At 41.0% G+C, this 20,929-nt stretch overlaps 2 protein-coding genes across 2 annotated transcripts; one reads left to right on the plus strand and one right to left on the minus strand.

The window, feature by feature from the left end:
* Positions 1–1,674: 1,674 nt before the first annotated feature.
* ttc23 (tetratricopeptide repeat domain 23) lies at positions 1,675–12,039 on the plus strand. Its single transcript, XM_080027655.1, has 11 exons — positions 1,675–1,993; positions 2,235–2,397; positions 2,965–3,088; positions 3,350–3,501; positions 3,614–3,732; positions 7,892–8,063; positions 8,234–8,339; positions 8,632–8,759; positions 9,095–9,244; positions 11,656–11,738; positions 11,902–12,039. The coding sequence occupies exons 1-11, from the start codon at positions 1,845–1,847 to the stop codon at positions 12,014–12,016; spliced, it is 1,461 nt and encodes a 486-aa protein (XP_079883781.1). The 5' UTR covers positions 1,675–1,844; the 3' UTR covers positions 12,017–12,039.
* Positions 12,040–12,056: 17 nt separating this feature from the next.
* Positions 12,057–20,247, minus strand: synm (synemin, intermediate filament protein). The gene is made up of 4 exons (XM_080027877.1): positions 19,367–20,247; positions 18,029–18,153; positions 16,360–16,439; positions 12,057–15,838 (listed from the first exon to the last, which is right to left on the minus strand). Exons 1-4 carry the CDS (start codon positions 20,162–20,164, stop codon positions 13,803–13,805), a joined length of 3,039 nt encoding a protein of 1,012 aa, XP_079884003.1. The 5' UTR covers positions 20,165–20,247; the 3' UTR covers positions 12,057–13,802.
* Positions 20,248–20,929: the final 682 nt, after the last annotated feature.

The following is a 20,929-nucleotide window of genomic DNA, read 5'->3' on the forward strand; positions in this document are numbered from 1 at the left end:
AACTCCATATCTCAAAATTAAAATGAACAGATTACAGTGATAACTTTTAAAATAAATAAAAACAATACCTGTCCCACCCTAACAGGTGCAGAAAGTTAACATGAGATACAAAAGATGGTCCGTCTGTTAGCCTATAGCCTAGGCTAGGCCTACAATATTTTGGGGAAATGTTTAAAACGTGTTACACACTTGTGTGGGGATTGTTTTTTTATTTTTTTTATTAACAGTAATCCGTTAATACATCCACGGTTGCATGTTAGCCTATAATTTGAACATTTTCACTTAGGCTGTGTCTTGATTCAGGGGTTACAGCCTTGGTAGGACGCAGTCACGCGGTCTATGAAGGCCGATTTTAAGGCCGGTTTTAAGGCCAACGAGCCTTGTTAAACGAGACGGTCTCCGCAGGTCTCCGTTTACGAGCATTTCCGGTTTACGTAACAAGCCTTTACCTTGCGTGACGTCTCGCCGCTCCTGTGCTGCCTAGCAACCCTGATTGCTGCCAACGGAGACAGCCCTGTCAGCGGAGGAAAAAAGAAAAATAAGTTGTCTACCAGACGAAAAGAAAAAAAAGTACAAGAAAAAAAGAAAGGAAGATAAAAGATGGAGCAACACGTTGCTGTTTTGTTATTTTTTATTTTATTTTATGCAATCTCTGAAAAAAACGCAATGAATCTTGGGATATGTTGGGCCACGAAGGATACATCTGATGCAGCCTTCAAAACCGTGAAACGAAGGCTGTGTCTTGATTCAGGGGTTGCGGTCTTGGAACCGGCCTCGTAGGCTGCATTTGAAGACCGATTGCGTCATAGCGGCGCGCAAAGGCTGTCCCATTTGCAAGGCTCCTTGCAAGGCTCCTCATATGCGGTCGTGAAATGCAGCCTTCGTTTCACGGTTTTGAAGCAGTTTTGAAGGCTGCATCAGATGTATCCTTCGTGGCCCAACATATCCCAAGATTCATTGCGTTTTTTTCAGAGATTGCATAAAATAAAATAAAAAATAACAAAACAGCAACGTGTTGCTCCATCTTCTTAACTTTTATCTTCCTTTCTTTTTTTCTTGTACTTTTTTTTCTTTTCGTCTGGTAGACAACTTATTTTTCTTTTTTCCTCCGCTGACAGGGCTGTCTCCGTTGGCAGCAATCAGGGTTGCTAGGCAGCACAGGAGCGGCGAGTCGTCACGCAAGGTAACGGCTTGTTACGTAAACCGGAAATGCTCGTAAACGGAGACCTGCGGAGACCGTCTCGTTTAACAAGGCTCGTTGGCCTTAAAACCAGCCTTAAAATCGGCCTTCATAGGCTATAGCCTTCATAGACCGCGAGACTGCGTCCTACCAAGTGCGTGGTCTCTGAATCAAGACACAGCCGAAGGCTGCATTTCACGACCGCATATGAGGAGCCTTGCAAATGGGACAGCCTTTGCGCGCTGCTATGACGCAATCGGTCTTCAAATGCAGCCTACGAGGCCGGTTCCAAGACCGCAACCCCTGAATCAAGACACAGCCCAAGAAAGACATCTAGGCTACATTGTGTTATTTAAAAACAGTGCGGTTCTTGAATGCACCCCACTTGCACTGCCTCCATATTCAGGAAATGCTATTCCAAATAGGCTAGGCTACTTCAGTCCGCTACCACAGCTCATAACCGAGCCTGGTGGAACATGTTCGAAGAGATTTATTTTAGAGCATCATAGCCCATGGAGTAAGCTAGTTGTTTCGGTTATGTTAAGCCTCCCAGTGAAACGTTTAAAGGAAGAGCAGCAACACTGGCTCACGAGAGATAGGCGTACTGTTGAGTTGCACGCGCAGAGTAACTACGGAAACAAAACATAAACAAGTCAAACTGCAGATGGTGCGCTCAACGTTACATCCACATAGGCATAGCCTAGGCTACTGTTTTAACACGGTGAAATCCCCTAACTATCTATCACTGATAGGTAAAATGTCTGATGCTCGCGCAATGACAACACGACCTAATTCATTCGAGTCTCCGGTAGAGTAAGTAATTTTTTCTCATTAAAATGTTTGTTTAGCTACTCCACCAAACAAGATGAAAAGTCCGAAATAAAAGCTGGTACCATAGCCTATTAACTGTGTCCTAGCTTATGTATGTTATAAAGTAGCCTGTAGCATAGCTACAGTCCGCCAGCATATTAGATAATAAAATGTTGCAAAATAAGTGTTTGCTTCAAATGTAGCTATTTTGAAAATGTGGCCTATTGTATACCTTATACTGCAGCATGGGAAGCAACTCCGCGGATGCGTCTCCTTCCCGTGACTCAGATGTGTTGAGTCCCTCAGAGACAGCAAGTTACTCTAAAAGGGAACTGATTGTGATGCCACCTGAAGAAAAGCTCAAACACTTTCACAGCCGAGCCCAGGCCCACGAAGACAACCAAGAGGTGGGTGATGCAGGCTAGAGGCTGCAGTGTAAAATTCATATTAGGCCATATTCATTGTGAGTAGGCCTATTGTACACAAGTTCATGCCAAAAGTATTATTTTAATTGATTATCAAATGTGTGGACATTGTTTTTCTTGTTGGTTGAATAATCAAAAAATAATTTAAAAAAAAGTTCAAATTCAAATATAGCCTACATTTTTTTTTTATTCAAATGAATGTATGTTACATTCCAGCAATTGCCAAATTAGTTTACACAAAGTTGATTAAGCTTATCAGCTCCTCTCTGTATTTCTCAGTATGGCAGCGATTACAACTAGTGTTGCACCCCGACACTAGCAGGTTCACCAAATGCTTGTAACTGTACTGACAGTGTTGTTGTAATAACTCATAATTCCTCATGGGGGCGACATAAGCATTATAGCTTTAAGTTTTGACATAAAGTTAGTGAACAGTAAAACGACTAAAAGTAGCTTCTAAATACTAATCTATGCTCTAAGCATAGACACAAAGTAGTATTGATAGGCCCAGAGAAGTGATACTGACAGTTATGTTCTGTGTTTGCTCAGTTTGATGCTTGCATTCAGGACCTGGTGCGCTGTGTGGCTCTGACTAGGCTGGTGTACGGGGTGGGACATCTGAAACTTGCACAAGCCCATGCAAGACTGGCTAAGGCATATATCCAGTTCAAAGGTAATTTCCAACCAGTCCAGATATTACTGTGAATACATTGAACATCTAATCACCAGATTACCAGTCTATGCTACTAATACTATACTGCTTTAACTTAGTCATTTTATTAGTTATATTATGTTGTGCTACTTTGCTCTTTGCGCTAATAACAGGCAGCTCATGAACTGATTGTTACTTGGGGATAATGTTGAGATGATACTCAGATTAAGAGTCAGAATGATGTTTAATTTACACACAGTGATGGTTCTGTGTCCCCTTTAGGCTGGCCGCTGCAGGCCCAGCAGCATTCAGCTGTGGCCAGAGAGCTGCTGCCTTTCTGCTCTTCTACTTCCTCCTGCAGGGACCAAAAGCTTGATGTCCTCACGTGTCTCCTTAGTGTACACCTCACACAGGGAGGTGCTTCACTGCAAACAGCCAGATATCCTTTCAATGATTTATGTTTTACAATTAAATCTATGAGATTGGAAGGAAATATCAACTCCAACAACAAGCTGCGTGAGTCCTTGACTTCTGTCAACTCTCGAGGAGGCAGAATCCTCTTTCCTGGAGGCAGAAGGAGTTCTTGAGGAGCTTCATCAGCACGGTGGCATTGAGCAGGAAGAGAGGATGAAGACTGAACTGGACATCTCCACCAATCTATCCAGGTTGAAAAACTTTTAGAATGTTTTTTTTTATAGAAGATACAGTATGTATTCATAATGAAAATGGGGAAACATACCTTAAATTAGAGCATTTGCAGCCTATAGTCTGTAATAGCAAATGTTACTCAGTTTTAAGTATTTCTGTCTGACATTCCATGATTTGCTTTATTTATTTCCTGTGACTCTTATAGTACCATGTTCAAACTGACTCAAATAACTTGGCAGTATTCCCAATTACAAGGTAACGGTTCAGGTCTTTTCAGAGGACATTCAAGGGAAAACCTGGATGATTTTCCTATAACTGCTGTTGTCATTATAACTACATAGTGTTTGTTTTTCTCAGACCTTTCAATTTTCAAATGTAGTACCTTGTGTTTAACTTTGGCCACAGGATGGCAATATATTCCCACAAACTTGCATACAATAAACCCTCCAAATCTTTTTTTGGAGAGGAGGGTTTTTCAGTCTGTTTGTTTATATTTTTGCTAACTTAGTTATGCCAAAAATAACAACAGCATTACTTAATGTTCTCTAACAAACAACAAATTAACTAATCAGGTTTTACCCCTGTTGTTGTCCAGTTTCTGTAAAGTTGCTTACGGAGCTGCTGGGTGGGGTTTCAGCATGTCCAGTCACTGCTCAAGCAAAAGACGTAGAGGGAAGAAAAGGGATATTTTTAAAAAACATTTCTGCCATTTTCCTCATATGCTTTCAGCCTTTTCCCTTTGTTTCTCGAGAGTCACTACCTTTGACTGCCTCCTTAATTATTAACCCCCTTTCAGCTCATACCCCACTTGGCTATTGCCTTTTGAGTGACTCCTAGAGTTACTGTAAACACCTTTTTTTATTTCTCTGTTAAACCTCAGCTGCTTTGTTTACATCCCACCTACAGTAGTACTAGTACCTTTATTTATTTCTGTTTATAAATCTAATGAAGGTATTGACACCAAAGGTCCCGACGGCAGCACACTAGAGGCTACAGGAAAAGATTAAAGACTTACTGGATCATGGTGAAGACTGCGTGGCAGACAGCAGGTGTAGAAGACACTGATTGACTGTTAAGGGGAACCGCTTGGCTTGGTGACATAAAAAAATTGCAGACACTTATCATAGCTTATAGGTCACTGTGGGTGAAAATAGTCGCACAACCAGGAAGTAAAGTATATTCTTACCTGGGTTGAGATCGACTTATGTCTTTATGTTAGCTGTTACCCTGTTAATCCTTGTACATGAAAGTTCTGGCGGGTTTTGAATGTATGTATTTTGACTAGGAAAATAGTTAATGCATTAAAATACAGAATACAGGCCTGACTCCCATCAAAACCTTCACAATGTTTGTGAAGCCTTGTAATCACCCTGACATGATTGAGATCTGTTCTTTTAAGAGGATAGTCTCCAACTTTTTGCAATGAGAACAACTTATAAAGAAATAGAAAGGGGACAGTATTCCAACCGGGGGGGACCCCTTCTTTCAGAAGCCTTACACTTAAATCTTAGACTTGGCACAGCGGACCCCATGCTCTGATGTCCCGTTGCTATAGGTGAAGAGGAGCGTTTACACTAAACAAGCTCTATCAGCTAGGAGAGGTGAGCTTCACTCGCAGGAATTTGTAAATGATGCCATCTTGGTCTGTTTCAGAGAGTCAGAGTTTGTTGACATGATGTGTGTAATTGAAAAAATGTGCAGAGTCTGGCTGGTGTGTAAGCTTTACTAAATCTCTTTTGTTAGATGATGACTAAGAATTTGGCACGGCCTCTAAAGCTCTGTCAGTCAACCCTGTTGTGATGGAAGGGGGAATGTTCCCTCCAAAGCCCTGGAACAATAACGTAAGCTCAGCTCTCTTATAGATCCTGGTCCAAACATTATGCTTGCTTTTAGATCAACACTCAAGGTGTGCACTTACAGTATGATCAGCCAAATGGGGTGTTATATCCAGAGGAAGCTTCAGCTGTCAGGTTTAAATTTGTTTTGTGTCATGTCACTGTTTGTTTGTTTGTTTGTTTGTTTGTTCTCATATCCATGGCTGCAGAAGATAACTTATTTTGTTTGCTTATTTATAACCTCCCTCGTAAAATCTACATTTTAGTGGAGAGATTTGATCTTGAGAATGTTTTTCATAAATTCACAGAAACTTTTCCACATTGTCCCCACCCTTAATTTAATTATAGTCTCCATGTATCATATTATGGTCTTCGAAATTCACCCTTTTTTCACCACCTAGTTTCCAGTGTTTGTGCTTTTGCAATAATCAGTGGCCCTGTACCTGTATTGTATATGCAGGCTATTAACTGGATTCACAGGCATAGTGTAAATAAACAGCAAAGCTCTAGTGGAATTCTGGTGCTTAAGATTAAGACTCAACCGGTTTTCCTTCCAAAAAGGTAGCTCTCATTTCAGATGTAAAATTGCATATGATTAGTTGGCTGGAATAAAACGAGCAACCGTACACCTGATAGGTTGTTTATTATTCTTCTTCTCTAGTTTTATACCCCTATCTACCTGATGCACACACTAAAAAGCCCCATCAGTCAGAAGGCCATGAGTTTAAAGCACACACAGATTTGCTGGAGCACGCTGTTGTGTTTTTGTCCCTCTGCTTTCACTCTGGCTTGGCCTTACTGTATCATTTTTTCGAGCGAAAGCCCAGAGCGAACTTACGTCAACTAAGTTCTGGAAACGTTTACAAAAGAGGGCTGTGTGGCTTGCTTGGCAACCCATCTACAAATCCTTAATTACGTTATTTCCCTGCCCTGTGGACTCTTAGTAGATTTTTTAGTGGGATGTGGCATTTAACCATTCTGCCAGGAAGTGCATAAGGATGCAGATTGAATGAGAGGATAGAGGGGTATTGTCTCCGTCTGTCCAGGCAGGCAGAAAATGGCAGGACTCAAGCTAGATGCTGGAATGTGGCTCGGCTTCAGCCGTTGCTGCTGCCCTAGAAGGACCGGGAGTGCCTGTGCCCCGTGAACGCTTGTGGGCGGTGCACTCCTTCCATCCATCAGGGCATGTTAGGATAATGTTGGATTCATGGGAAAAAATTAGCCACCACAATGTTTTTGTAACCTATGCTTCTGGCAAAACTGTCAAGCAGCGAATTTTGGTTCCCACACAGACACATTGCATGTGCTCATAATATTGGAAGTTGGAAAAAACAACGTCAAATCAAATGGTAGATTGACTCCTGCATGCATTCTGTAGGTACATTTATTGTCATCCAGATAACCACACACAGCTATACTCTGTACAGTGAGGATTTAGAATGGCTGATCTGTGAAAAGGGCTTTCCTCTGCTGCTGTGTGTACACTTGAGAGTGTATAGCAGTGAGTGTTTCAACCTCTGAGAAAGGCGGCCCCCTTGACTGGAGAGCTGAATTAAATTTAGAGTCCATTAGAAGGTTTGAAGCTGTTAGCAGAGTAGCCTGATGGATCCAGCGTCCTTGCACTGATTATTGCAGCCATCGTCTCCTCCTCTCTCTCCTAGTGCTCTGTAGAAGCCCAAGCCACTTTGCAGAACAGTACCACAGGACGTTACTTTAAAGGAGCAAAGACTGTGTTGTGTGCCTCAGCAAAACAAGTGAAGCCTAAGAACTTGGTGGCAGCAACAGCAAATGTTCAGATGGGTATCAGATTTTTATGTGGATCACTAGCTCAGTGATCCACATCTCCTAATGTCAAGAGCCCTGGAGGCTGTAAATTAGCATCATAACCTTTAGTCCTAGAGGAGACAGTTTGAAACTCTGAATATGATGCGACCAAAACAGTGAAAAGGGCAATGTGCAAGCTTTTCCTATTATAGTCTAGTAGCACCACACCAGGATTCAACTGCAGCCATCAGCCAAAAAGCCTTCACCACTCTCCTGGGCCTGGGTTTGGCTAGAGACCAAGCAGTTGCTTTGGTGATGTAAAACAGGCTCAAAGTAATGTAGCAAAGGGCACACTGTATACTGTACACTGTTAATACTCTGGGAAAATAGTGTTATAGATGTCATTTTTTACTTTAAAAATATACAATGGCTTTTAGAGTACTGCTAAAGTAAACAAATGCAAGACGAAGGCTTGATTTCTAGTCATTACTGTCTTGTTAAGAAGGCTATATTGTTCAACTCTCCTATGTTTGTCTTTCCATCTCTGGCACTTGTGTGTGTCCTTTCTGCTCTATAGGGTCTATAGGAGACAGAACAGAACAGAGGACGCCTTAAGCCAGTGTAAGAAGTCTCTGCTCCAACTTAAGGACTTTGGAAAGCCAGAGAAGACGTGCTCTGTCTACAGGGACATGGCCGCCATTGAACAGGACAAAGGTCATTTGGACCGAGCCATAGAGCATCTCTCCAAGGCAAGGGGCATATCACTCTCACACCAATCACAACTCTTGTCTAACAGATGTAAACAAACCGAGGCTTCTTGAGACGGTGCCAAGCTTTGTTGTTAGGTAGTGTTCCCACACCTCTAATTCGGTGATATGTGATCTGTCTTGTGTTTTCTTTACGTGGGTGTTTCTGCTAGGCACATAACATAGCCATGAGTCACAGCCAAGACGAGCTAGAGGGGGCTCGGATCTCCCATAGCCTGGCCCTCATACTTTCTGCCTCAGAGGAGCCCCAGCACAATGGTGAGTTTATTCACAGACAAGGGCTCGGCCTGGGCAACCTACACAAGGGGTTAATTAGGATTTGAATCTCCCCCGTTGTCTTTGTGTATTTGAAATTCTTCAAGACAGTGTCATGAAAAGGTCCACATTCATGTCATGTCACTGTCATTCACCCATGTCAACTATCTCAATACAAATGTATGCTCCATGTTTGCAATGTCAAGCATACTATCTGTAAACTAAGGAAAGGTAGTATATGTTTTCGGTCTAAAGTAATATAATTAAACATGCATGATTTTGTTTTTCCCTGTAGACTCTGCAGTGCATTACTTTGAGCAGAGTCTCAGTGCATACAAAAACTCTGTAGGTCCACAGGATTCAGCCTTTCTCGTAGCCCAGGATGATTTCTGTCGTTTCCTCCTCTTCAGTGGACAGCAAGAGGTTAGACACACACACACACACACACACACACACACACACACACACACACACTTACACACTTACACACACTTACGGTCACACACATCTGCAAGAACAGTGAAACAATGTCACCACAGGGATTTTCTCCTGGCAAACAGTATCATAAACATAAACTGTTTTTCTTTATGCCAATTACGAACCCACAGCAATTTTTCATTATCCACACATCTTTTTTGAGAAAGCAGCACAGTTTGATTTTCAGGCGATTTACTCCACCTGCTGAACGGGGTGTGGTTCTCACCAGTCACCACAGATGGCAAGAGATGATTTATGTATTTTCATTTACAACTTTGCAGAGATGTGTGGAGATTCAGAGAGCTTCTCTGACTACAAAGAGAACGACGTTCGGTGACCTGAGTCCTGAGGTAGCAGACACCCTTCAGCTGATAGGAAGTGTGGAGATGAGTGAGGGCCGGATGAAGCAGGCCCACAGGACTATGACAAAGGTAATCACTAGTCACACAACCCAATGGGCATAAGTATTGTTTGCCTGGGCTACAACCTGTGAATATATACAGTCATATGAAAAAGTTTGGGAACCCCTCTCAGCCGGCAACATTGCACTGATTTGTTGAACCATGTACAGATACACAATCTGCAGCCAGATGTTCTTGCAGGTCTTTGGAGGTGATCTTTGGGTTGTGTGCAACCATTCTCACAATCCGCCGCATATGCCGCTCTTGTACTTTTCTTGGTCTGCTAGACCTGGGTTTAACTGCAACTGTGCCTGTGTCCTTCCATTCCCTGACAACGTTCCTTACAGTAGAAATTGACAATTGAAACCTTTGGGAAAGCTTCTTGTAGCCTTCCCCTAAACCATGATAATGAATAATCTTTGTTTTTAAGATCTTTTGGGAGCAGTTTTGATGATCCCATTCTGTCTCACTTCAGCAGAGAGTCAAAAAGAAGTGCAACTTGCATTTAGGCACCTAAAATACATTTTCTCATGATTAAACAGACATTTCTATGAGGTTCAAGGCTTAACAACATAATCCAACCAACTTTGTGTTTAAAGTCATCAGTTTTACATGCTGTTACAGGCATTAAAATCAACAAAACCACAAGGGTACCCATATTTTTGCACAGCCAGTTTTTCACATTTTATTTTATTTCATACAACCAAATACTGCTTTTCAAAAAATCTTTGTTTGGAAAACATCCCAGTAGTTAGCTGTTCCTGGTAAATTAAAGACATACCACTTTTATCTTTTTTTTTGTGAAAGCAGAGTCAATTATAATGCCGGCTGAGAGGGGTTCCCAAACTTTTTCATATGATTGTATTAGAAATATTGGACAGAGTAGAAGGTTACCGTCCCCTCACATGACCATGTCCCTACCAAAGTATTAAGGGGGGGTTTAATGAAATGCCAGGAGTCAGTGGGTGTGTCCATCCACACCAATCAGACGCTTGTTCAAAATAAACACACGGCGAGTCCCTGTCAAATTGAGATGAGCTATTTCCAACTTCCTCCCTAAAGCTCAGTGCTATCAGAGTCAAATGCTAATCTCGGAAGGGTGCAGTGTGCAGAGCAGACCTCCCTGGTGTATAATCACACAGTGAATTTGTGCTTCCTCAGTCTGGATACAGCATGGCAGATGGGCAACACAACTTTGAAAAGAGAATTGCAGTTTGCTAACTGCTGTCAATTAAAGGGACAGTGGCCCCAATTAGTGTAGCATGCCATTATGTCCTTCTGAATAAAATGTCAGACACACATGCGCTGAGTAAACAGCAGTGTTTTCTTTCTCTACAGCTGTTTTTACTTTATTCTTTACGTAATAATTTTTTTTTTTCAAAACAGTACGACTGCACATGTATACCATATGAGCTCAGTTCTGACATCAAATGCTCAAAAATACACCAGTAAAGTGGGGTATTTCTTCATACTAGTAATGACATGTCTGTAAGTAAAGGAGCCTGGTTGCTATGTTGCTTTGTTTTGACATCTGAGTGCAGAGGGGGTCTGAGTCCCCCTCTGACACTGACAGGGTATATCAGGGCTCACTCACTCTACACCACGTCCGATTAGTAACCTTTCTAAAGTGCCCTGACACAGAGCAGAATTTTCTTTCCTGTCATCATGACACCATCTGCACACTGGTTGAGTAACTTGTTTTTCCAAAGGAAGATGCAGTACAGATCGACTAAAGAAACATAGAGAACAATGGTACACACAGAGACATACACTTGACATTTCCCCCTTCCTCTGCAGTGCTTCTGAAAAAAAGGCCTTCCATTACATCAACCTTAGCAACAGTGAAAACATCCAAGAGGCCAGATGGCTCTGTTCCAGATTACAGAATGTTTTACTTTCCCTGGTTTAGATGGAAACTGTTACCTCCCCCTTTCCCTTTAACAAAGTCCCTTTGACATCTTATTTATTATGAATGCAGAAAAGCATGCAGGCCTTTATCATGACTAATGCGTCACTATGTGTGTATGTGAGCACATTGTGTAATAGTATTATATCTGTTTGTGGTTAAAACCTCATAGACCTTTCTGAATGTTGTTAAATTAGGCAATATGTTATGTTGTCATAGAGATAAGCACTCGTTCATCTAATTTAATTGCACCAAACTAAACGTAAAGTGCAATATGAGTGGGGCTGCTTTTTAAATGTGTCAAGTTAACTACCTCAGATTCCTGGGTGGTTGGTTTGAAGAACTTGTAATAAATCTAGCAGATCCCCCTGGTTGACCAGACACTCAGAGGTTGTCATCTAAACCTTGGACTGCTACAGTGGTTATTTTGGGATGTTTAGTGCATTCACATGCTACGAAGTGAGAATGGGTTGCAACTGTCATCTTCAACTGACCACTCATTCCGCTGTCATTAAATTACTTTTTTAAATTTCAGTGCTTGCAGATCCAGAGTTTGTTGTTCGGTCCCCAGCACAAGAAGACAAAAGCTACTCAAAAAGCTGTGGACATGCTGGCCCGGTAAATCCACACAACGTTGTTACACCTATTTAACTGTACTTTATATCATATTGGAACATTAAATGATCCTGGTGATTAACTTATTTAATAGTATGATTAAGTGAGAGTAAGTTGAATAACATACATGTTTCAGTAATGCAACCATGTGCTATATGTTTTGCAGGGCACCAGAGGTGGCTAAGAGACAACGGAGGCAAAGTAGAAGGAAAACAAAACCTCATACGTGTTCAGTTGTTCCGTCCAGTGGCGATGATGGAAATGATATGTCTGACTCTTGAAATATCCTTTATTTATTTTGTCACTACAATAACCTTGTAGGTTTGGACCAAGAACTACTTCATTACTTCTTTTTTTTAAGAAATGTGTATATCTCTTCAATTCAATTGTTCTAGTCCACTAGCAGTATATTATTTTGTGTATCAGGTGAAATAAGGTAGCTTTGAAGAAATACTCGTGCTCAGAAAATGTATCCACAATAAGTTTTAATTGTATTAAGATATGAATTCATTTCCATTTAAGGGCTGCCTGCAACATTTTTATCCAAAGTTCAATAAAAATCATGTCAATAAAAGCAATGATGTTGGGTTACATGGAGACAAACACATTGAATATTTGACTCATTTAACAGTCTTTATACATCAATAGATGTTCTAGATGCTGATGTACACATTTGTTATGCTATGAAATGACACATAGTATCCAGATTATACTGTGTGCATATACAGCCAAAATGTACTTGCACTAATGTAATAGGGTTTTTGTTTAAATTTTGCAGTTTGCAGAAAAAATCTAAATGTATTTCAAAATATGCTGTATCTGGGCACTTAAATGCAAGTCTTTTTAATTGAGGTTCCATTTTGTGAATTTCAAACTATGAATATATTCATAAAAGCTTGGCATTCATGCTAAACATTACATAGTGGCAACTTGATTAAACAGTACAGTGCCAAACAGTTAATGTGTGAAGATATATGCTCAATAATGACAAATAGTAAATTTGCAGAACATGTAACCGGACTGGATTCATAGTGGACCATTCATGCCTCTGCAACTTGTACACACCACAACAAACCCTAGTGAACAGTCGATGCTGCTAAACTGATGATCTAAAAATAGTCACGGTCATAAAAACACTCTTCAGTTAGAGCAAAGTTGAATCCTTCAAGCCAACACTGTGATAACCAACACGTCTACAAGCAAAAGGCGTTCAGGCAAGACATACTGTTCATCAAAACCAGGTTTTTCTTTGACAACACTTCCACTTCATCCAACATCAGTGACTCATTTCTAACTCATTCAGATTCTGCAACTTCTTCTCATTCTTTCAAACCTTAAAATTTCCTAATACAAACTTCCTTCTCATAAATCTTTTCCCCCACTCCCACTATACTGTCCTCAGCTACATGCTTAACTATATTCTGTACATGTCACTGGCTACTGCATTAAAAAAAAATGTATCCCATGATGCAGTACATAATAAAACTGTTCAATTTGGCAGCAGTGCCCAACTCAAAATAAAAATAAAAGCTCAAATCTGCAAACAGTGCACAGCACCACATAGCTCTTTACTGTCATGTGTTGGCTTGTGTTAAATATTGATTAAGTATATTGTAGATTCAACAACATAGCAGATAGTGATGGTGTGATGGTTATCTCATTGGGTGCTGTTAATCTCTCAAAAAGCTGATTAAACAGTACCGCACAGGTTAGTATAAGAATATAGAAGTATATAAACCATAAACTCTTGTAAGATCAACTGCAATCGATATAAAGGTTAACACGTACCAGCGTACTAGCATCAGTATGGCGTTGCTTTTATAACAAGTTGCTGTAATATTTAGATGTTACAATTCTAACTTAAGATATCCCATATTAGTTTTACTGCCACAATAATTGACATACAAATATAATGTATTAATCTGGTCATTTTAACTGCAAAACTGAATGTTCCTTGAATCATGAGGTGCAGTTAAGTACACCAAGTTTTAGGTGACACATTTTTAGCAGGTACAGGAAAAGTGCACCAAACTCATTATATCAAAATATTTCTGAATAGATTATCTTTTAATCATCTGTCGGGCTCTCAAGGAAAACAGTTGCAATTCTTTTCTCGTGAGAAATCTTCACTGGGGTCTCCAAGATTTGAGGTTGCAGATCTTGCTCTGAGGTTGCCTCAGCAAGACTGCCCTGCATGCCCATCTGGAAGGTGAAGGATTTTTCTGATGGCCCCAGTTTAATATGTTTCTCTGTGAATTCAGATGCAGACTCTCCCTGGTTAGTGAAGCCTTCAAACTCTTCACCGTACGCAATATCCTCTTCTTTGGAAACTTTGAAGCTGTATCCCCCTCCTGCTCCACCTTGAAAGACTTTCTCAAACCCTAGGTTGGAAGATCTGAGATGTGCCATTATCTGCTCCTCAGATAGATCATCTTCCTCCAGCAGTCCAGAGTCTTCCAGGCTTTGAGAGACGTTCAGTTCCGCAACTATAGTCATGGTGCCATTGTCACTTGAATGTTGCACTTTTTTGACAGCAACATTCTGAGGACTACTCACTTGTGTGAGGAAAGCCAACTCCTCCCTCAATGGACCAGACACTGAACCTTGTAGCTTCTCCAGAGCTCCCTTCAGCTGATCTTTTGGTTCTAAAGAGTCCTCTCTCAGGAACTCAAGCACTGACTCCTGCACTTCAGGCGAGACACGAACTTCTTCTTCAATGATGCACTCTGGGAACTGGGAACTCCCTTTTACAAACGAGTGATCACCTGACATGTACTTGTATTCGTTACTTTCCTCCACGATCACTCTTCTTGGGGGAAGATCTTCATCTTGATAATACCTCTCATCTGACAGGTCATCAACTAGACCATAATGACCATAGGAGGTGATGCCACCACCCTCCTCAGTTTCAGAAACATTATCATCTGGAGTGGAGACGAAATACTCATGAGGCTCTTGGTCATGGGAAAGTGAAGAGTCACTCTCTCTAGACACCTCTTGAACTTGATTAGATCCACCCTTGCAATGATCTGTGTCTGTCATTGAGGTCTTCATGGCAGCACTGTCACTTCTCTGAAATTGAACATCTTGAGGGACATTTTCTAGCTCCTCAATTTGGAAATATGTTGAGGAGGGCTCGTGAAGAGTAGAGCTGGACTTCTGTTCAGCCTCATGCTCCTCATCACTGTGAGACTCTGCTGGTTCTTCAATGATTTCCACACTGACAGACTTATTTTGCATGTCTTCACCTCCCTGCAGGCCACTTAGCAGGTTCTTGATCATGTTTCCTGTTGCTGTGTCCTTGATGTCTTCCAGTGATACCTTCTGGACCCCTTGGCTCAGTAGTTTGTCAAGTGCAATGTCTTCCGAAATATCCATCTCTTCCTCAACTCTGGACTCCAGCACAATCTGTGTCTTTATTGTGCCATCCTCCTGCTGCCTTTTCTCCACGTGATACCTTACCTTGGATTCTCCCTCATCTTCCCAACCTGCTGGATTTATCGCTTTCTCAATGATCTCTTCTACAGCTACAGTGTCTAATATCTTTTTCTCATTTGGGCCTATCAGTGACTCTTTTTGCCACTTTTTGGTGAATTTGTCTCCATAAACATGATCTTTTTCTTTTTCATCAGAAACTTGCTTTCTGCTTTCTGTCTCAGTTTTCATGTTCAGACTCATCATTGCCGGCGACACCACTCTCATTGATGTTGTCTCAGTAGTTGTTGTAGTATTAGAGGACTCTGTGATCTGTTTGATTTTCACAGTTCTCTCCTCCGCAGTTGTCTTTTGACACATTTTATTTTCACTTTGACCTGTTTGTTTATCTTTGGCAGTAGTGCTGGTGGTGGTGGTTGTAAAAGGGGCAGAAGTGGCAGCCCGAGCTTTGGTGAATGAGATCATGTCTCTTCTGGATGCAGGACTCTGGTTGCGTTCTCTTTCTGTAACCGTAATGGGAATGACCCTAGAGGGACTCATGGATCCAGAGGGAGGCACGGGGGATCTTCTCAGGGTTGAAGTTGGTTGCGTGTACCTGAAATCCATGTGTTGTCTGGTAGTTAAGGAGGAAGCTCTTGGAGTGTAGGGCCGCGCAGGCATCTTGATATCTGAGGCAGATAATTAATTAGCATGAACAATTAGGTAAGTACTAAATGGAATAGTTTGACATTTTAGAAAATTTGCTCATTCACTTTTTAAGCAAGAGGTAGATGAAAATACAAAGCTGGAGCCATCAGCAGCTTACCTTCACATAAGTACTGCAAACAGAGAGAAGGTAGTTGCCTACAAGCATGTCTAAAGCTCACATAAGTGAGTTCTGCCAGTCTATCACATATTCCTACTGGCTTGTAATCCCTGTGAGGTCGCCAAGTAATCAGTAAAGACCCCAGGACGTAACTGCTCCCGGCCATAAAATAGTGCAGCACAGAAACCCCCATAAAACCATAAACTCTTTATTTTACACAGATATAGGAGTGGAATCGATCTTCTCATCTGCATGTAGGCAAATCATCATATTTCCCAAAATGTAGAATCTTTAATTTAAAACTTGTTTTACAATGTACCCTTGTGACCATTTACCAGCTATGAATAATTACTAATACATTATTATAATTAATAAATACTGTACCTATTACTCTTTCTCTTTGATGTTGAGTCCCCCTCCTATGAGCATCTTGCAGACCCACTCTCTCACCTTCCAAAAGAGTTCTGAAAAACAAGACAGAAGACAAAACACATTTGACGACAATAAAAAATAAGTCATTATAAATCACTGGTTATTCTAGATTTCAACATATTTTCTTTTTTAACATGTAAATAAAAACAAATCAAAGACAAATACCTCACATGATGGTGTACATCGTTCAGCTCGGCCATCTCAGCCCTCTCAAACTATTGAAACAGGCTTACAAGACGCTAAGAACACAGAACCTGGCCATATACGGTGGTAATCATCAATACCATAACAAGCAACTGTCTTCTTGTATCAAACACCCTGCAATAATTATTTCCTTGGCCATGCTTCAACAAACATACAACAGCAAACCAAAGTGACTCAAAAGGGAACAACCTTTCCGGAGAGTGCCATCTGAAAGACTGACCTAAAAATAAGTTACAATGCAGGGCTGCTCACCCTTCCCGTTGAATCCCAAAGCATAAGCCGACTCGTGACACACAATATCGCATGCCACTGCCACTTCTCTTTACAAACATTCTGTCTATTATAAAAATTCAAAACAAACCAGTTGTGCCAGTGGACAGTCTCCCATATAGAGACACACTGGAGTAGATAGAGAATCAAGAACTTCCTGGGACATGGCTTCCTTATAATAAACGTTGGGTTTCCCTCAACAACTTAAACAACGATTAAAGATGGTATATATGTGATATGAGGTATAGGTTGTGATGTTACAAGGTTAACTGGAAATTTAAAAAAGGATCTCACACCTTCAAACGGGAAAGACAGTATGTTTATTTACTGCTTTATAAATAACTTTGCCTTTCAGTAAAAATAGTCTGTTAGAATGTGACCATGTGTGAATTTGGCTATAATAGGAATGAGCACTAGACATAGCATGCTATTACAGGATATGAAATGCCAGATATAATGTGTCTTGCTTTGGGAACACTTCAAATAAACCACAGAGAAAGTTTAAACAACTCTATAAAAAATGCATGAGCAGTACCTCGTGGTATTTATAAGAAGGTAAATGTGAGCTACTACTTTTCAGTAAACCTGACAGAGGAGAGCACTTAATGCCAAGAGCAGCAGGACGGAAGCAGCTGTTTTTTTCTCATGTGTTCGATGAAATCACTAATTAAGTGAAGAGTAGCTTTAGTCAGAGGCGGGCTACTATTGTTAAAGCCAGAAATTCCAAGGTTGTAGTTTTGTACATGTACTCATATTTCAAAGTATATTTTCATCATAATTTGAAAATATCTTGGTCCCAGTTGTTTTCACTTGGTAGTTTAAATCAAGCTTGGTCTAAGAAGCTCATTGTGATTGAGTATCGGTTAAATCCTCTTAACAAGTACTTTTGTTTTTTCTGGCACCAATGTTTGGCTTCCGTAGGCCTTTCTCCCTGGGGACATTTTGACATGTCACAGTATGAAAAGAAGAGGTGCTGGCTCATTGGGACACTTGAATATAATGCAGCCATTGTTATGTTATTAGTAACACACATTTTCCCTACTATTTTAAAATATCTGCTGGGAAAAAGGTCCATTTATTCAACTCCAAGTGATCATTTGAGAATCTGTTTTTTGACTGAACAACAAAATAAATAATGTTTTATCACCTGTAGGCAGCCACTTCAAAGCCCAGATCCATTTTATGCTGGAGAAGGTGCTGATGCTCTTGCATCTTTTCTTCAATACCTTTGGCCATCATGTTCCTGTCCTGCTCCAGCTGCTCAATAATCATCTGGAGGGGGAGGGACGGAAGAAAAGCAAAAAAAAGAAGCGGGAAACAATTAATTTAATAAGTTTTCACTTTGCACATAGTTACATTTACAAGTCTGTTAGCGGTCCAGTGGGTGGTTTTATTCTTATAATTATTGTTGTTTATGACTGCAATTTAAATGAAAATACTGTAATCATTCTGCTCCCTTGTTAACCATTAAATGCTTAACTATGTTTTATTTTACTGGAGCCTACAATGTTGTTTCCTTGGTTAATAATTTTTCTTTCTGTGTGGGGTCCCCACCGCTTATTTACGTTGATTTCTAATGCAAAGGGACAGTGAACTGGCTGTACACTTCCAAGTCAGATTCTGATCTTGTTAACAGTCTGCATTAATCATTTGGAACTATCAATCCAGCCCCTTTGAGTGTGAGCCTTTTCCAATAACATCTGACATCTTACCACAGGTTTCTTGCTCAATTGTAAATCAGTGGGGGGTTATACTGTGACGGGTGTCCTTTTTGCTAAAACATCGAAGCCTTAACCTACAGTGTATGACCATTGCAGTCATGTGTAACTGACTGCAAAAGGAGGCTAATAAGGATTTGTAAGTGTGACAGCTTATTGGTTTAAGTGGCTGGTGTCTAACAGCTATAGTGTACAGGGTTGGTAAAATGGCGTCTTACTATTACAGCTATTCAATCCTTTTAAACTGAGGTCGAAAGTTGCGCTCAAGATCCCATGCTTTTGACAGGCAAGGGAACACAAGTTTGTCAAGGCTGGTAATGTTGGTAATGCCATTAAGTATTGGGGTGGGGAGAGTTGCATTCATTTCAGAGACACATACATGTACTGCACGTGTGTACATGTTATTCCTGTTTCAGGAATTTCAGCCTAGCTGAGGATGATATTACAATTATTTAGACAATGGTTTAGGGTTAAGAATCAGTTTGATCATTTGTAGCAGCCACCGAAAGCTGCATCAGCGCCTTTAAGAACAGTGGGTGTGGCAGGTACAAGAGGGAGCAGACCCCCCTCCCTCTTGGCTCAGTGGGATGAAGGGGAGATTGTTCGGTCTGTGTATTTTTAAATTCGTATTGTATTCTATTGTATTGTAATATGTATTTTGGGATAAAATAAATAATCCCATAACCCTTGGTTCACTCCAGAAAAATAACAGAGTAGGGCTGAGAGAGGCCCTACCATAGAGGTTTTATGACAGGCTTTTTCCTCACCTGATATTCACCACAGTCCATCTGGAATTGGTCCTGCATGTGCATCAGTTGCTCTTCGAGATGCGATTGGATCTGGCCTTGCTTTTTCGCGTCTTTGCGTAATTTGTCCAACTCCGACACGTAGAGCATCTTCTCTCTCTGCATGTCAGTCAGCCTCTCTTGGTCTGCCTTAATCGACTGCTCCATTTCGTCCACCTTCTGCTGGTACATTTCAAAGGTCTCCATCCATCTTTCGGACATACAGCGTGCATACTCTTCAACCTCTGCCGTAGAGGCCACCGGAGGACCGCGATAAGTTTGCGTGATGATGGGTACCACCCGGGACTCCACCTGACGCCGCAGATGCGCCATATCTTGCCTGTGCACGTCCTCCAAGCATTTGTACTCGTTCTGTAGCTGAAATAAACGCTCCTGAAGTTCACTGTTGGTCTGGTGAGCGTGGTGAAGCTCCTGCTCGCAGCCTTTCAGATCGCCGCCGATTTCCCTCCACGCCCCAGTCTGCTCGCTGCACAGGGACTGGGCCATCTGCAACTCCCGCCATAGCCTCTCCCTCTCCATCTCAGCCTGGGACTTTTCAAGCGACAGCTGCTCCACCATTCTCCTCAGGTCCCGCATCTCGCCCTTGCACCTCGGCTCCAATTCCGCCGTCTTGGCGTGTCTGAGTTTATTTATTTCGGCGATGAGATGTCCGTTTTCCTCCTCCAGTTGCTTGGTTCTGGAAAGATACTGGGCAAGTCTGCCGTTGAGCTCCTGCAGCTGTCGTCTTCCTCCCTCATAAGTTGTCTTGAAAGGCAACATTTTGGCATCAAATAATGAGAAGTGAGTTTTGAAAAATATCCTGTTTGTATACGAAGTTTAGAGACAGGTTGTCTCCTTGTCATCTGCGTGTGCGTCTGTGAGCAACGAATGTGATGAAGGCTTATTTTCTATCAGCGCACTTTGACAAGTGCAGGAGGAGGATGAGGGCGGGTCCTGCCTCACAGGATCGTCCCGAACGCGCCCTGGCAGATGTTATGCTATATTCACGGGCTGTCTGAAATATTAAGACTCTGATCTCACAGTGACCAACAAATATGACGTAGTCTATAACTGTGAATAAGCCTTATTGGTATGGATGTAATACGATAAATTAAATTAAAGCCATACTTATAGCCTATCAATAATCAAATGAAAAAAGTAATTAAAATACTTAAACTCTTATACGTTACTGTAGATATATAATCAAATAATATAATAGCTTTAATTAAAACTATTCTGCCAGAACAATTAACAAAAACAACAGACTAAAGAGGAAGAAATAAAGGAACTGAATACTGTTTCGGACACTGGGGGAAAGTAGTCTATATATGCAGATGTGTCACTGTATAGATATAAAGGCAACACTTTTTTACATTGTGATTGTGAGAATGGTTTTAGACCACTTAAAAACAAACGTAGCCTATTTTTTTTTCAAATTAATAAATAAAAAGTAGGAAATAAATGTCTACATTTTATTAAAAATGCATATCCGATTCATTGTATCTCTCGTAAGACCTGTAAAAAGGATGTCAATACTTCCCGAAG

Source organism: Ammodytes marinus (genome assembly GCF_949987685.1).
Source record: "Ammodytes marinus genome assembly, chromosome: 5".
In the NCBI taxonomy this organism is placed as follows: domain Eukaryota; kingdom Metazoa; phylum Chordata; class Actinopteri; order Uranoscopiformes; family Ammodytidae; genus Ammodytes; species Ammodytes marinus.